Source organism: Corylus avellana, chromosome ca1, assembly GCF_901000735.1.
Source record: "Corylus avellana chromosome ca1, CavTom2PMs-1.0".
Lineage (NCBI taxonomy): Eukaryota > Viridiplantae > Streptophyta > Magnoliopsida > Fagales > Betulaceae > Corylus > Corylus avellana.
The window spans coordinates 28,416,569-28,435,665 of record NC_081541.1 but is presented as its reverse complement, the minus strand read 5'-3'; the positions used below and the strand labels follow the sequence as shown (position 1 = coordinate 28,435,665).

Genomic DNA, 19,097 nt, shown 5'->3' with positions numbered 1-19,097 from the left:
GACGAACCAAGAAATTCTAATGCAATCAGGAAGGAGAGTAACAAGAATCAATGTGGGCACTGCATGAAGTTTGGTCACAACAAGAGATCATGCGTTTTCAGGCAGAGAGAAAATGAAAGAAGGTCACGTGTGAGACAATACTACAGATATAATGCATTAACTGATTGGAATTTGGATATGGGAATGGCTTGTTAATTTACAATATTTAATGTTTAGTGTTTAGTGCTTAGTGTTTAATTACTAAATTGGTTTACAAATTTAATTTTTATTTATTACTTTTTTATTTTATTTTATTTTTTCTGTTTGTAGTTAGGTGGATCTTCAACTTCCACTTCAACTACGGGCATAAAAAAGGGGAAGAATGAACACACCATCATTAGGTGCAGAAAGAGTGAGGGTACAAGGTTAAAAAAAAGGCAAGGGAATCACAATCTGGTGGTTGCTCAACTACCACAACTCAAAAACTTCTCAGCCTGCATCCCATCCTGCGTCACAGCCTGCATCCCATCCTACATCACAGCCTGTGTCACAACCCTGCCAGAATAGCAACTTCTATAGCACCTTCTACAACAAATGCACCTTCTGCCATAAAGCCAATCAAAACAGCAAAAAGGGCAGCAACAACACCTTCTACATACTAACCAAATGTGAGTAATTTTTCATATTCGGTTATTAATAGGAAAAAAGATAAATTTGGGGGTTGATTGTAAACCTATATTGCAGGCATCTACCATAATTGGTAATAAAAAGAAGACAACCCTAGGGTTGGCCATAAGGTCAAGGGTAGGTGGTAGGTTGAGGGCACAGGTTAGAAGTGGAAGAGAACCTACCAACAAGCAGAAGATTATTCTTGATTTAACTGGTAACCCTATTGGGCCACCCTTAATTCCAAGTGGTAGACCAGTATACTCTTAAGGTCCTCCCCTTGTTGGTGGTATAACATTTTGAACTGCCCCACCTGATTTTGACACACAAAAGGGTCAAAGGACAATTGTTGACCATCCACCAGATTTTGATGAGCATGTTCGAAGAATGGATAAGGGGAAAAAGAAGTTCACCACAACAGTGAAGGACAAAGGGAAGAAGAAAATGTGGGAACCAAGACTTTTTGTGTGAACGTGTATTTGTGTCAACTTTTTTGTGTGTGACCGCTTAGTACTTGTAAATGTTATATTTTGTAAACATTGTAATGAATGAATTCTATTACAATGTTTAGTGTTTGTGACCGCTTAGTACTTGTAAATGTTATATTTTGTAAACATTGTAATGGATGAATTCTAGATGGTGGTCATGTATATTTTTGGGAACAATTAAATACTATGTAATTTGTGGATTTGGATTATCTATGTAATTTGTTTAGTGTTTGTGATTACACATTTAGTGTTTGCTGAAATTGTTGATTAGTTGGATTACTTTAGACGTGCTTATACATTTAGTGCTATTGTGGTGTTAATTTGGTTAAATTGAGTACTTGTGGATGACAACAATTAGCCATTGTTTTATTTTCCAATATGAAGGTATCACAGCAGCAAGCAATAAGACAAATTGGGGTTACAATACCATAAATTTAGTGAACAAATTGCTAAATTGTACCAACTAAATTCATACAAACCATTCCAAATATTGTACCAACAAAATTTAATGATTATACATTTGCAGACTTGTTAAATTGTCCCAACTAAATTCATACAAACCATTCCAAATATTGTACAATAGTTGGGTACAAAAAATATTATAAAATGGTCAATTGATACAAGTCTGATAGTAGTTGGACTAACAAATAAAGACAACAAAATGTCTTCTTCAGCTGCTCAACATCAGCCTTGATGCAAGTCTATTAGAGTAAGGGAAACACATCAATACAGCAACAAGACACTAACAACATGCAAGTGCAACTCGAAACTTCAGCTGTATCGAACGATACTTATTCTTCTGTTTTTCAAGTTTAAGTGCAAAATTAGTAGCATCAACTTCAATTTTCGACTTGTACTCAGCAAGTTTTATCTTGCATTTGAAGACTTCCACTGCCCTTTCAGACTTCAAATCTTGCTACCACTCCATCAACATCAACATCTGGTTCAGCCCATTTAAAAAATTTGAAACCACAATTTGTTTTGTTTTTTTGTTTTTGTTTTTTTTTTTTTTTATTCATTCTGCATAATCACACAAATGAGGGTTTAACACATTACTAAAAGATTTAGGCATAATGGGAAAAATTAAATTTATGTGAAAAAATAAATTTCAAAACACATCTTAGCAAATAATTTACACAGGCATAAAACCTTTTGCTATGATTTTTAGTTGTTGATGCAGTTTTGATCACAGTTTTGCTCTCACATTTGCAAATTAGAAAGCTCGATCTTGAATCGCTTACTTCACCCTTGGAGTGTTCCATCGTTCACCGTCATCACCTCGTCGGTACTGAGTAGTGGGTAATTTTGCCGGTAATAGGTACTAACAATATATAGTCAATAATAATAAGAAATATACTATATAACTTATTTTAATATATATATATATATATAACCAAAATTTGTTGAGCGAGAGTGAGAGAGTGAGAAATGAGAGTTGGGGTGGAAAATGTGTTGTGACTGGTGAGAGAGATTGAGAGAGAGACGTTGAAAAAATATTTTTTGTAGGGGGCATTGTCCCACTGCAATCTGAATACAACATGTTAACTTGTTCCACATTGCTCAGAAAACACTAATCCCCAAGTTTGCTTATCTATAAAAGAATGCATATACTCTCTCTTCGAAACCAAGTACCTTATTGTATTGACTTAGGTTCTATACTCAGCTAGCCAAGCTAAGCAAATACTCATATGCAAGCTGGTTTCTTGAGTTGTTTAAGAGTACTTGAAATTTAAATTTATAAAAAAGAATATATATATTAAATAAAAGAGCTGACTCGGCTTGGCTTGTCTTATTATGAGCTCGATTTTTTTGGCTCATCCTTGAGTCCAGCTCGAGCTCAAGTTCGAGTAAAATTTAAATGAGCCGAGCCCGAGGAAGGGAAGCTCGTACGAGCTCAACTCATTTACACCCATACGTAATAACCTGACACTATCTGTTGCTAGGATCATTTACCTCAATCATTTTCGTATAAATAGACATGGAATTATTGGATCCTATTACACAATAATAAAGATTGGAAGGGAGAGCACAAATCCTGCTAGATTTTTCTTCTCTAATTAATTCGACGATCCTATATTGACTTTGACTTGATTAAACTTTCACCTTTGTGCGAACATGTCAAAAAAAATAAAATAAAGAGTAAAGTCTACATATTTCCCTCAAACTATTACTTAATTAACAATGTCCCTACCAAACTTTCAATTGTGATAATGTCTCTCCAGGCTAGCAAAAAGATAAAAATATCACTATATATTTTTTAATAAGACAAAAATACCCTTGAAAATTGAAAAAAAAAATAGTAGTCTGAGGGGGATATTGTCACAATTGAAAGTTTGGAGGGGACATTGTTAATTGGATGTTAGTTTGAGGGGGGAGTATATGGACTTTCCCCTAAAAGAAAATTCCACCCTAGCTACCAGCTGTCCCCTAAATCAACCGTTGCATGATGGGGTCTTAAGGGTGCATATGGTGCATGTGCCAGTGACTTGCAGCCAATAAAGGCCTTGATGGCTTTTGTAGTATACATAATACCATTGAAATGATTAATTTCTACCTAGTTGGATAAACGTACCTCATACTCTGCGAAAGTTTAGGAGATGAAATATATATATATAATACGACTCGTGAATCATGCCCAGATCATCTATAAAAGAATAAGGCTCTATATATAATACAATAGAAATGATGTGGGCATGATTCGCTATACGAGTCCTATTATATATATAATACCCTTGAAATGCAAGTATTTGACAAAAAATGTTTTGACCATAGCATATATTTACACAAAACTAAATTAATTTTGTATCTCGATGGCAGTTAGACAAATAAAGAACTATATGCTAGCATCCATGAGTTTTGTATAAAATTACGTCAGAATTAATTTTGTTGGATTAGATCTGGAACAAGCTGCGCCATCGCTTGCTCCTTAATTCATCTTCGTTTCATGATAATAATAGGACGGTTCTGTAGTCTCAAAGAAATCTCTAAAGTAGTTGGACATGTAATAGAGTGAGAGTTCAACTCTCGAAATAAAAATTCTCAATTCTATTAGTATTAGCGGTCTTGGATTTCACTAATACCTTGATGAGGCTGGATCAAACGATGACTCAATTGGATTTGAGGGAGTGTGTATGGTTCTCACCTTCTAGATGATCCCTTTTATGCGGCTACCAGCGAGCAGATGCTACCATATGATAACGTCTATATCAAATATCTACAATTGGTATCTTCCGCATATATTTTTTATTAAAAAAAAAAAGAAAAAACACATGCTCCATGTCTCTCTCTACCATATTTTAGGGAATTTTTCCTTTTTTATTTTATTTTTAATTTTTATAATTTATAATTTATTATTAAAGATAATTGACTTCAATATTACATTATACTGCATTCACATCCCACTTCAATTTTTTGGCCTTATGAGTTGGATGCCTATAAATACCAATGTGGGTTGCCATCTTTCTTCATTCAAGCTAGATATGGCTATAATCTCTTTCTCCCTTACTAGGGTTGCCATGCTCCCCATTTTCATCCTTCTCTGGATCTGCATTCCTCCTCCTATGGCTCTTTCTTTAACTTTTAAGAAGCTTCCATTGTAAGAATTCAATATATAATTAAATGCTAATTGACAATAAATATTAGCAGCGGAATGAATAATTATATAAATACCTCTAGCCATGCTTTGCTTAAGCTAATTGAAGAACAACTTCATAGAAACAAATCTGGAAAACAAAACATATTGAGAGGTTCTTTTGACTTATGCCTACCAGTGAGTGTCAATTGATGGAATACACATGCCTTATTTATAGGTAGGTCAGGGGACCCTCAATTAGAGCTGTTACCTTAATTATTCCTCCCATCAAGGAATAAAAATCAAATCAATACAGCTAATTGATTCCACAAAAATAAAATCTTTAATTAAATCAAATACTTGTTCCACAAGAATTAAATCAGTGATTTAATTCAGAATATTTGATTGAAATCAAATACTTGTTCCACAAGAATTAAATCAGTAATTTAATTCAGAATATTTGATTTACACAATAAGCTTTAATTGGAATAAATTACTGAACACCGTAATTACATATATTTTATAATTACAATATATGTGACATAAAGGAATATACTTTAAATGGAATTTCTTACATTCTCCCACTTGGCCCTTATGACACATAAATTCCTTATAGTGTTCAGTTATATGATATGGCCAATACTTTTATTTATTCCAACCTTTCATGGAATCCTCCCACTCACTCAAGGAATACTACACACGAATCATGGTGGTAAAGCTTTTATATGGTAAGCCGTCCCTTCCATGTATCACGATGTGCAATACCTCCCTAAATGAGTACTTTATGGATAATGTACTTTATGAATGAACTTCCTATAAGTCATTCGGGTCCAACTTTAATTTTATCCCCACGGATAAGAATAATATATATATATATATATATGCGCACAAAAATCTTTATAACATAACCTTTATGTCTATAGACCAATTAAAGAGAAACTAAGCACAAATGAATTAATGAATCTCATATATTCCACATGACTTTATACTTTCTTTACCGGTAAACCTTTAGTCATGGGATCTGCAATCATTAATTCAATACTTATATGCTCAATAGACACTTTTTTGTCACTTAATGTTCTCTTTCATAGTGATACTTTATGTCAATATACATACTTCTGCTTCTACTCAGTTTATTCTTAGAAAAGATAACTGTAGCAGAATTAACTCAGAAGATCTTTATGGGTCTAATTACAAAATCGACAATCTTGAGACCTTTAACAAAAATGTCTCAACCATAATGCCTGTGTAATTAATTCACAGCATGTAATGACTTTTGCTTTCATGGTAGATGTAGCAACTATAGTCTGCTTACTGCATCTTCAGTACATATATACTGAAGTTGATTCTCTACTATCTACACATTTAGCAAAAATCAAACCTGAATAAACACCACCAAATGGTAAGTGCATCTTTAGGTTAAACTGTAGTTCTTGGTTCATTGCATATTCCATAATACTATATTGACCCAATAGTCCAACTGCTATTTCAATGTCAGGTCTAATGTAGACCTGTGCATACATATGGAATATTTTTCATTTGCCTTTGTTCCAATACATTTTGGGACATTATCCCCTTTAATAATAGGTGCTGCTGAAGATTCATAGTTCTTCATTCTGAATCTCTCCCAAAACTTTAGTGAGAGGAACTTTATGTAGCAAACCTAAATTAATGCTTGCAAGCAAAATATTATCTATATACAGGACTAAAAGAAATGTAACTTTACTCCCACTGACCTTAAGGTATATTCAATGATTAACAAGGTTCTCAATAAACCTATATGAGGTAACAACCTTGTGTTATATACCACTAGTGAGAGGCCTATCTTAGTCCATTAATAGATATCCTTAATTAGCAAGCTTTCTGACTGTTATTAATAAAACCCCTTAAGTTGTCTTATGTACACTTCTTCCTTAAGATCCTTATTCAGGAAAATTGTTTTTCACATCCTTTTGATATAGCTCTAAAACAAAATGAGATACTCATATCATGATAATCAATGCCTTCCTTTTGAATGAGATCATTGGCTACAAGTCTAACTTTATATCGTTCAACATTACTCGGAAGCATCCTTTTAGGTTTTATAAACCCATTTGCAGCCTATGGCTACAACTCCCTTTGGTAAGTCAACAAAATTGCAGACTTGAATTTTAGCCAAAGATTTCATCTCCTCCTTCATGGCATTGAAACACAATGTGAAGTTATCTCCACCCAAAAAGATGTGAAAGCAAATTTTGGATCGTCCTTAGGTCCGACATAAAAATCAGACTCCTGGAAGCATACAACATAATCACTAGAGATTGTTGGTCGCCTTATTCTAGAGAATCTTCTTAATCCTACTTCATTTACTTTTGACAAAGTTTGAGTAGGTTCATTCTGAACTTGTTCCTTATGAGTTGACTGTTCTGAAACCGATTGTGCTTGAAGATAATCAATTTGATTTTTTTTAAGCACAGTCAAACACCCTTCATGTGAAGGGGCTTCAGTCAACTCTTGTGCTTCCTCTAATTCAATCCCTTGAGAATAAGCACTCCCACTAAGTTCAGCGTCCTCTATAAATTTTGAATATTAGACTCAACAATTCTAGTACTAAATGAACAATAGTAAAGCCTAAACCCCTTGGAGTTTACTGTATAACCTATAAAATTCCGCTAGTTGTCCTTGAAGCTAATTACCTTAGGTGTGGATTATAAATCCTCACTATAGCAAGACAACCCCATATGTGTAAACAATTTGAACTTGGTTCCATTCATTCCTTAATCTAGGTGTCTTATGGACAACTCTGATTGGAATCGAGTTAAATGTATACACAGCGGTTTTCAAGGCTTCACTCCATTAGGAGAATAGAACATTACCTTTCATGTCCCCTTTTCGTGTACCTACCATAATACTATCTGCCTCTATCAGATCTTACGATCTTGATTTTCTTTTGTTTTGTTTCTCTACTTCCACCTTATAGGTACTGAAAGCATTTAATGCCCCAACCTTATGATTTAGAAGATAGAGATACATAAACCTTATATGGTTATTACCGAAAGAGATAGGATATCTCTAACCATTTAGGCAAGAAGTATGGAAAATGTTACACTTGTACATGATCTCAAGAATTTCAAAAAATCCCTTTGTTGGCACCTTTAGTGGTATAGTTGGTCTGCTTTTCCTTAATGCAGTCCACATAAATACCAAAGGTAGTAAATTTCAAGAGTCGTAAAAACTCTATCATTTATCGACCTTTTTATTCTTTATAGAGATATATTCCAATCTCCAATGCCATAACATAGAGGATTTTCTCATTCATAAGACTCTGCTTTATGTCAACATTTATATGCAGGGATTAATTTTCCAAAAATTGGGATCTAGATCAATTTTAAATAGACCATTAATTTAATATTCCACCCAAAAATTTTAACAATATTCAAACTTGATTTTAACAAACTAAAATAGAAATTAAATTTCTAAAAGAATTGTGGAATATAAAAAAACATTATTAAGGTCAAAATGACATAATTGAATTTTTAAAATTAATCTATAGATCCCAACAACCTCTAATTGTAAACAAATATTATTTAGAAAACCCTGCATTATGTTGACAACGTGGATCGCTAAACCAAATTCAATCCACATAGTCCTTAGGAGAGTCAATAAAAGAGATTCATAACACACTAGGTGTATGAGATTACCTTTATTTCAAGTCATTTATGATACTTTATGCAATCATTCTTTATATGCCCATAATTTTCCTTAGTGTGAGAGAAACAAGTATCTTAATTGCCATAACACTTTGTTGGCACCTTGTTTTCATTCATCAACTATTGGACATGATTGCCTATAAAGGTCTTTCCCTTAACATGAATAACTTTCTGGATTCTCATGTCTTAATCTCTCATCTTCTTGAACACACATGATCAGAAGTTCCTTAATTGATCAATTATCCTTATGTGTGCCACAAGATATTTGAAAAAATATCATATTTAGATGAAAGAATAAAATTGACCATCATGACTCAAAAACTCAACCTTTAGAGACTTTATAATGAGCTGTTATGTTCTTCATTTCCATAATGTGCTCAAGCACATTTTGAAACTGTAAAAGGTTTTACTTTAAAGCTTTTCTATTAGGGTGCAGGCCAAAGCCTTATTGGAACTCACTAAATGTTCCTCAATGACCTTTCTTTGGCCCTAAAACATTAAGGAATAAAACCCTAATGCTTTCCTTGATATGAGATTTAATGAATGTTGAAACTTAAGCGATTTAAATCACTACAATCGTTCATGTTTAATAATCTCATGTGGCGTACTTGATTCCGTGGGAGAAGGTGATTCGTCCACATGAAACGCCAATTCAGTCTCCAAACACCCCAAAGTGAAAAGCACATTTTTCTTTTCAATCAGGAAAAATTATCACTAGGAATTATTAGAACATAAAATACTAATAATTAAAGCAGTAGGAATACATCCAGTAACCAAGAAAAATTATATACTTTAATGCTATGAAATAACCTTATTTAAATTAACCAATGTTAATTTAATAGTAAATTTCAACCTACCTGTGGGCAAAGGTGCATCACGCATGAAATTTACTCTTTATTAATAAGACTAATAAATTTAGCATTAATAAATAAAATTTTCCATACCTGTGGGCCTAAGAGAAATTTTATTTTCAATGTTAAATTTACTATCTTATTCTAATTAACTCATAAAAATAAAAACGTCCCTGTGGGGATTGGAAAATTAAATTTATGAATTAATTACAACACGATGTTAATTTTCTTTATGAAGTTCATATATATAATCTTGATGCAATTATCATTATAAAATCGGGGTGCTGTGGCTCTCCTAAAAATTATTATGACAATTACGACTTCATTAACATCGAATTTATTTAAATTAACCAATTCTAAATTAATAGTAAATTTCAACCTGCCTATGGGCAAAGGTTGCATCATGCATGAAATTTACTCTTTAATAAGACTAATAAATTTAACATTAATAAATAAAATTCTCCGTACATGTGGGCCTAAGAGAAATTTTATTTTTACAGTTAAATTTATTATCTTATTCTAATTAAATCATAAAAATAATAACATCCCTGTGGGGATTAGTAATTAAATTTATGAAATAATTACAACATGATGTTAATTTTCTTTATGAAGTTCACATGTATAGTCTTGATGCAATTATCATTATAAAATCGGGATGCTGTGACTCTCCCAAAATTATTATGATAATCACCACTTCATTAACATCCAATAACTGTATAGATGCCAAAATTAAAGTTCCCAAGAATAAAAGACAAAACCAACATGTCAGTGGGTAAACAGTATTTTTCCAAAGTACAACCGGATAGTGTCCCAGTTAAGTGAGGGGGTACACAACGGCACACTTAAGTCCCAAGACTTGCCTTGCCAAAGCTTTCCGATTGCAATTTTGGATTATACCATAAACATTCACCAACACATGAGGCTTAGTTAATTATTCTCAAGTCTAGGCATCAAATAATTTATATTTAAACAATTAACATAATAAATATATCCTTCAGTTCATGTATTAAAGAAACAATAATTTAATACTGAACAATTTAAATCATAAGATACATAAAAATGTAACATTAAAACATCATAAACTGAATAGCCTAATGGTCTTGAAGTGACCTCAGACCCTTTATCCCTCAAGAACCCAAGTTCTAAACCCACAGTTGCCCAAACCGTTTTCCCATTTTTTTTTTTTTTTTTTTAAAAAAAATCCGAATGGACTATTGTATTGGGTCTTTCTTTATCGGGTTGGACCACTTTATTGGGTTACGGGTCAGCCCACTTAATGACCCAGTTTTTTTTTTTTTTTTAACTGGATCGGGCTTGCGTTAAAATAAACCCATACCCAATAGCCCAAAACACTAAACCCGGTTCCGTATGGGTTTGAAAAAACCCTACCCGGATCATCATGTTCCCCAACCCAAAAAATACCCAACCCTAGCGCCGCCGCCCTTTCCCCTTCCCCTTCCCCATTCGCCGGCCACCGGCGCCACTTCCTTAATGCGCCGGCCACACAGAGCCGCCGCCCAACGGCAAACGGCCACTATCCCTGGCAAGGGGCCGCTGCACCCTTTATGCGGCCAAAACCTCTGCAGGTGGGGGGAAGACCGGCACTGCAGTTGGGGAAAGCCGGCGCAGATTCGTGGTCTCAGCCTGGAGCGGCATCCTTACGAACGCTGGGCCCGAAACGTCTGCCCACCATCGTTCCTCATGCGCGGCCCCCCGTGATGGGCCGCTCCTCACTGCATGCGGCAGAACGCCACCAACGGCAGGGGAAAAAACGTTCCAGCCAGGATGCCCAGTCACCGGAGCTTGTCGGCGGCCTCTGTGCCGATGGCCAGAGATTTGGCCGCCACTCCATCTACCCAACCACGGCTCAAGGTTGGTTCACGGTGCAGTTTGGCGTGGGTTTCGTATCGGGTTAGTTTCTCCAGAACTCTCGCCACAAAAGACATTGGTTTAGTCCAAAACAGAACATGTATGAAACAATTCAGAAATAAAACACTAGACAGTGTTAGAATTGCTACCTTGTTTTAACCGTATGTATGTTCATAATATAAATTAACATAAAATAAAATAAAACTAAACCATGTTCATAATAACCAACATTAACTTAATGCTGAGCAAATATAGCTTAGAGAAGGCTCTGATACCACATGTAAGAATTCAATATATAATTAAATGCTAATTGACAATAAATATTAGCAGCGGAATGAATAATTATATAAATACCTCTAGCTATGCTTTGCTCAAGCCAATTGAAGAACAGCTTCACAGAAACAAATCTGGAAAACAAAAAATATTGAGAGGTTCTTCTAACCTATGCCTACCAGTGAGTGCCAATTGATGGAATACACAGACCTTATTTATAGGTAGGTCAGGGGACCTTCAATTAGAGCTGTTACCTTAATTATTCCTCTCATCAAGGAATAAAAATCAAATCAATACAGCTAATTGATTCCACAAAAATAAAATCTTTAATTAAATCAAATACCTGTTCCACAAGAATTAAATAAGTGATTTAATTCAGAATATTTGATTGAAATCAAATACTTGTTCCACAAGAATTAAATCAGTAATTTAATTCAGAATATTTGATTTACACAATAAGTTTTAATTGGAATAAATTACTGAACACCGTAATTACATATATTTTATAATTACAATATATGTGACATAAATGGACATACTTTGAATGAAATTTCTTACATCCATTGCCAACAGGTGTCACCGGTCCTTCATCCTTTGCCTTTGACTCATTAGGTGGAGGACCCTATGTGAGTGGCCAGGACGGTCGAATTCTCAAATATGAAGGAGCCACTGCTTGCTTTGTAGAGTTTGCCTTCGACGCACCAACCAGGTTTATTTGGAACATCTTCCATTACCTTCTCTCTATATATAATAATGTTTACATATAAACTTAGACAATGATTTATATATATACAGATGAAGATTTCGTTAACCTATGTATTTTTGTTGGAAATTAATGTGATTAATTGATTCAGGTCAAGTGCGGTATGTGATGGCCAAAGTAATTATGATGATTTGGGATCCACCTGTGGGAGGCCATTAGGTTTGGATTTCAACCCTTTAACGCAGCAGTTCTACGTAGCAGATGCATATGTTGGGCTCATGGTGGTGGGACCAAAGGGAGGGCTGGCAACCAAACTCGCTGGCGGTGTGAACGGGGCGCCCTTCCGCTTCCTTTACGGCGTAGGCCTCGACCCTTTAACAGGAGATGTTTACTTCACAGAATTTAGTAATGTTTACCAGCTAAGGTACTTCTAATTAACGCATATACTGAATTATTGTGTATGTGCACGGAAATACCTTTTTTTTTTTTTTTTTTTTTTTTTGGAAAAAAGTCCAGGTACCTTTCAAAGTATCACCCAATTGTCGATGTCCTCTCAAACCACTAAAAATTGTCAATATCTCCCTAATGACGAAAATATCCTCAATAAAATGAAAATTTCAAAATAAATATCTAAATCTAATTTTTATTTATTTATTTTTTTAAAAAGACAGAAAAAAGGGATTTGAAATTTTCAAAAATTTTGTTAAGAAAAAATTTGGTTTATTTATTTATTTTTTTCAAATTTATAGGGGTATTTTTCTCTTATTAAAAAAAAATTAGTGTTATTTTTCTCTTTTTTGCTGGCCTTGAGCCTTGAGGGAGATATTGTCAATTTTTTGGTAGTGTAAGGGTGACATTGTCCAAATTAAAAGTTTTGGGTGACATTATCAATTGTGTGATAGTTTTGAGGGGTATGTAGATTTTTTTTTTTTGGTATATATATATATATATATATATATGTATATATAGATTTATTAATTAATGTACGTAAACCAGTGCTCTAAAACTGGTACTTAATTTCTCTCATGCAGAGATATCACTGTGGCAGTAGCGAGTGGCGATGCAACATGAAGTTTATTAAAATATGATCCATCGACAAAACAAGTTAGTGTGTTCCTAACAGGGCTTTCTGGAGCCTCCGGTATTGCAGTTAATTAGTGGTGATGGTACATTTGTTCTCGTCGGAGAGTTGATTGGTAACAGAATTAAGAGGTTTTGGATCAAAGGCCCTAAATGTAATACAACCGAAACTTTCGTAGAGTTCCCAGGAGGGAGAGTAAATAGAATAAGGAGAACCATATTGGGAGATTTTTGGGTGGCAGTCAATGTAGATTTAAATTCGACTACCACTGTCTCTCTCCCCAATAGGATAAAGATTAATTCATCTGGCGATGTTTTGGAAACGGTGGTACTTGACAAGGAATATAACACCACCCGAATCAGTGAAGTTCAAGAGCGTCTTGGGAAATACTATATCGGGTCTCGATATGTGAATGTGAATTTTGTTGGTGTTTATGACACCATCTAAAGAGTCTTGAAATAGTGACTTAAACTCTAATAAGTTTGTAAGTAATTTGTATTTTTAAATTGAATAAATTAAGTTGTTTATTTTCTGATTTATTTAATCTATTTACATCAATTTTTTTTTTTTTTTTTTTTGTGATTATTAATTATTTGTCATGTATATGTGATTAATGGTCCATAGATTGAACCCTAGGTTTATTTATGTATTTCCGCAAAAGATTCACGTGTTTCGTAATATGAATAGTAAGCAATTAATACAATGAGAAGCAACAAGGCTGATTCCAAGTCGCTGCTGCATTTATTCACTATATCATCTCAGTCAATCAAACAGTAAAAAAAAAAAAGAGTTAATTTTTTATTTTTATTTTTTGATCTGTCCGCATAAGAGAGAGAGAAAGATTCAAACTAGTGATTTCCATTTTATTAGATGTGGTCCTAACTGATTGAGTTATCTCCTAAAAACAATAGGTTAATTAACTCTTAATTTGAGACGACACAAACATAAAAAGACATGGTGTTAGAGATATTATAGGATTTTGTTTAATTTGAATAATAGGATTTGGTTGTATTGTATTTATGATCAAATCAAATCATATTTGAATACATTCAAATATGATATGATTTAATATCTCCTAGCTACCATTAATTCCCTTCATCTCTTTATTTATTAGACATCATGATGATCAAATTGCATCAGCTGCAGCCTTCCAAAATATTTTCAACCAAGACATATATTTGGATCTTCTTCATCAGAATCGAACTCAACCTGCAAGCAAATATCAACAGGCATAAATCACTATACTTAACATCATCAAAAAGGAAATTTTAGAAAAAGCTAGCTAGTCATATCCATGACCCACAAGAAGTATGAAGAACATTGCCAGAATATATAGCTATCAGAGTTTGAACCATTCATTCAAAACATAGACTCACATTTTCATCTCTGAACCACTTCCCCTGACCATCACGCTTCCAACCTGCAGCTGTAAACTTTAGTTCCCTCTCTCGACGCTCCCGGAGATCCAAATGCTGCTGCTGCTGCTGCCGCCCAACCACCTTGTCAGCCGCTTCAATTGAAGGACAAGAGCTATGTTGACTCAGATTAGAATTCCTATTCGTAATGTGATCCAGAATTAATTGTACATCACGGTTGGCATTACTAGTACTCTGCCGAGGCTGAGGAGTTTGGTCACAATGCATCTCTGAAGCGACCTTTCGTGACTGTTCAATCAATGGTTTATCAACTGGCCTGAAATTTTAGTGGCGATAGAAGAGCCTGACAATGCTATTCGCTTATTTATCTCATCTTGTCTCATCAACTCTCGTTCCTTTAGCTTCAACTCTGTAGCGCGGTGGCTTGATCCCTTGCAATGCATCTGCAATATGGATTTCCACTTAGGGACAACTTTATGGAAAAAAGGAGCAATGTACATATACACATCTATATAAGTACACTGTACACGCTAGAAAAGCCCTCAACAGAACAATTTAACAGGTATATATGAGAAATATTCACACAAATATAAAATCATTCCCTATAAGAGGATCCAAAAAGATCCCTGTATGATTATTAATCTCAAAAACCCAACAACTATCATCTATAACATGTTTCACAACTTATATAAACTTCAAGTAAAACTATCCTTGAAAACTGACTTATAAGGACTGGATACCCAAGCTTATATACGTATGGTTAAGATTGTACTTGAGCCATGTGAGACACTTAGAATTATAACATACTACCACCCTTCACAGCCCATGTACAAGCTAGAAAAGCCCTCAACAGAACTATTAAACAAGTATATATGAGAAATATGCACATAAAGATAAAATCATTCCCTATAAGAGCATCCAAAAAGATTCCCATATAATTATTAAGCTCAAAAACCCAACAACTATCAACTACAACATGTTTCACCATTGATACAAACTGCAGGTAAAACTCACTTTTAAAAACTGACTTGCTAGAAAAAGGTGTTCAAGAACTTATATAAACATAGTTAAGATTATTCTTCAGTCGTGTTGGACACTTCAGATCGTAGCATACTACCACGCTTTGCAACTGATATTCACAACGGTCCACTCTATCAACATTGACCTGATAATAGTCTTTTATCTTTTGACGGATCCACTCACCTATCAATTTGGTAGTGGGTGAAAAAAAGATAACGTGCTTGTGTTGGAAGCGAGCAAGCAGGTGAACGAATCACGAACCAAGTTAGCCACTCGGTAACTAGGAGCATCTCTTCATAGCTGTGATGCTTCGAGCTTGTAGGCCCCGGAAACCAGAATTAAATATCGTGATCCGAGTGTAGCGAAGAAAGAAGATCGATTTGTTGCAAGTGAGAGTCTTATTGCTTTAATTTAAGTCAAAAGGCTCACCTATCAGTATTCAATGACTTAATACTATACTCTTAATCCAAATTATAAGTCACCCCTTTCATGACTCAACTATAAAGCTGCAACTTGTTCGATCTCATACACGACAAGCTGCATCCAATTCCATGACATAGTGGCTGAATTTGATACCAAATGATACAAATATCAGGTAGAACTCACTTCAAAATCGACTTACAAAGTGAGAATACCCAAAAGCTTATATACACATGATTAAGATTATACTAAACATGTGTACACTTAGGATCGTAATCAACCACAAAATTTTATCACACGATGACAACATAAGCGACTCAAAAGCCCCAAAATTTTCCCGATTCAGGCAGTGAGTTTACATTGCCTAAATTCATGCTAGGAAGTTCTTCAATTTATTCTCGGACATAACAAAACCCGACACACAATTTAGCTTTTGCAAACTTGATGGACCATTGCAATTGCAGAACCACATGTTTAGACCACGCCCAACACAATCACATCATCAATAAAAAAAAGAAACTAGCAAATGAAACAAGGGATACGTACGGAGAGCATGAGAGGGGAATCGAGGATGGGAGAGTTGGGGCAGAGGAGGCAAGCGTATTTTCCGCTGGAGAGCCTTTTGTACGAAGACCCATCAAGTTGTTCCACCGCCAGATCGTCCACTCTCCGCTTCCTCTGTTGCGCCTCTCTTGCCCAGCTATCTCCTCCAAACACGCTCATCGCTCTGTGTCGGTCTGTCTCCTGTGTTTACACATCCGTATGAATTGGAACTTTCCGTCGTATACACGACATGCCGTTTTAAGTAACGAGCCATTCGGTCCATGGAACCCAACGACACGCCCTTTCTCCTTTTCTTTTTGACGATAATTAATATTTTTGGGAAATTATCCCACGAGGGTACCCCTAATTTTAAATAATTAATGGCTTGAATTTTTTCCTTGTGATAAATAGGGCTTACCAACTGCGAATATATTCATGTCAAATCATGGATAAAAAATAGGGATAAATGTAAAATTAGTTTTTGAAATTGACCTAAATTATAAATTACTCATTGTGGCATAAAAAATAATTTATAGGTTCATATACTTGGCCTAAATTATAAATTACTCCTAGTGCTAAAAAAAAAAAAAATTATAGGTTCTTAAGGTAGGTCAAAATAACAGTTTACTTCCTTAAATCAATTTTCGTTACCGTAAATTTATCAAGTTATACCCAAAAAAATGCGACACATATTATTATTAATTTCTCATTTTAAAAAATGACAACTAGAATTTTTCACATCATTTTAGGACACCATCTAAGAGTGCATATTAGCCCTCACTCTAAGGCCCTGTCTGGTTTGCGGAATAGACCCTTGGATTCGACTAGCTAACACTAGGTATAGCTAATCCTTTGTTTGATAACACTCTCTTCCTAAGAATAATCTATTTCCAGAGGACTACTAATCTCATACACACAAGGTTAGCTAAGCCACAAAAAAATGAGTGGCTTAGCTAATCTTTTCATGTGGGATTAAATTAATTGTGTAAATTGCCACAAACAACCTCACTTGTGAGATTAAATTTCGTTCTCTCTCTCCGATTCTTCTACATTTCTCTCTCTCTCTCTCTCTCTCTCTCTCTATATATATATATATATATCCCTTTTTATTTTCTCTGTCTCTATATTTCGTTCTCTTTTTTTCTATCTCCCTTTCTATTTTCTCTCTGATTCTTCTGGTACAGTATTTCTACAAGTGCAAACAATTTTTTTTTTCTATGCCGTCTCCCTTCTTTGTACCGTTTCTCAGTTTTTTTTTTTTTTTTAGTTCTGTTTTTTTATTTCTTTTCATTCTCTGTAGCGTTTCTCTCTGATTTTCTTCTCTGTTTCTGCGTTTTTTATTTATGTACCTTTTTTTTTTTTTAATTCTGTTTCTCCGAATCTCTTTTTTCTCAATTTTTTTTTGATTTTTTCTTTGACGGAGAAACAGAAACTGTAAGGTTTTTATAAAATACAAATATATAATATGTTTTTTTTTTTTATTATTTCTTTTGATTCTCTACATTCTCCAACTATATTTTTTTGATTTCAAGATTGAGTTTGATTCTGTTTTCTCAAACTATATTTTTTTTATATAAATAATTTTGTAGCATAATTGTAGAAAAAAAAGCCACATACCTGACATAATTAAAAACAAAAAAGAAAAAGAAATTATAGTAAAGTTGTTTATATGTTTTTTTTTTTTTTTTAAAAAAAAAGAATGAAATTATTTAATAATATAAATTATATTTGTATTATAAGGGTATTTTAGGAAATTTGATCACAATATGATTCTATTCACCAACATATTGTATTGTACCAAACGAAGGAATATGATTAGCTAGTCTATTCCAACGTTACAACAAAACAAAGGAATATGAATAGCTAATCTATTCCCAGTAGCTAATCATTTTTCAATGGACTAGAAATTTTGCGAACCAAATGATGCCTAAGTCATACTGCTACAATAAATTAATTTAATCTCTTCTATCTCTAAAATTTTACGATGTGCGTAACCCTCTTTCATTTTCATCTTCCTCGTTACAATTTGGGAGCATTTTGCGAAAATTTGACAGTCACATCTTCTAACCATTGAAAAATAAATAAAAACAACATTCTAGTTAATAAATTGTGACAAAGTTTTCATTCAAATTAAGTTGGAGAAAATTGGGTTACTCATTTTATTAAACTGACATTTGTCTTTAGAGCATGAAAATTGATTTTAGAGAGTAAACTGTTATTTTGGCCTACTCTCAGTACCTATAAATTATTTTTTATACTACATGGAGTGATTTGTGATTTAGGTCAATTACAAAGACTTATAAATTATTTTTTATATCTCAGAGAGTGATTTGTAATTTAGGCCAACCATAAGGACTAATTTTGTATTTATAAATAAAATAAAAAAAATCATTTCCTTTTATCTTTATGTTTGTGATTGTTTATTTTTTGTTTATTTATTTATTTTTGGCATTTCAAAATATATATATATGATAGATTTCCTATCATAAAGGTGCCTAATAAGACCCTATATATGCTTGAGCAAGAGGTCTATCTGGGGTGTTTTCTAATTTCGAAGATGATCCTCAA

General features: G+C 33.8%; 2 protein-coding genes across 2 annotated transcripts; one reads left to right on the top strand and one right to left on the bottom strand.

Moving 5' to 3' along the window:
* The first annotated feature begins 10,809 nt into the window (after positions 1–10,809).
* LOC132169011 (protein STRICTOSIDINE SYNTHASE-LIKE 11-like) lies at positions 10,810–13,617 on the top strand. Its single transcript, XM_059580103.1, has 5 exons — positions 10,810–11,116; positions 11,960–12,095; positions 12,241–12,513; positions 13,121–13,136; positions 13,240–13,617. Exons 1-5 carry the CDS (start codon positions 10,810–10,812, stop codon positions 13,615–13,617), a joined length of 1,110 nt encoding a protein of 369 aa, XP_059436086.1.
* Positions 13,618–14,115: 498 nt separating this feature from the next.
* Positions 14,116–16,741, bottom strand: LOC132166997 (uncharacterized). Its single transcript, XM_059577882.1, is given in 4 exon segments — positions 14,116–14,379; positions 14,547–14,857; positions 14,860–14,989; positions 16,533–16,741. Coding segments are annotated over 4 exon segments (666 nt in total). The 5' UTR covers positions 16,710–16,741; the 3' UTR covers positions 14,116–14,331.
* Between the last annotated feature and the right edge of the window lie 2,356 nt (positions 16,742–19,097).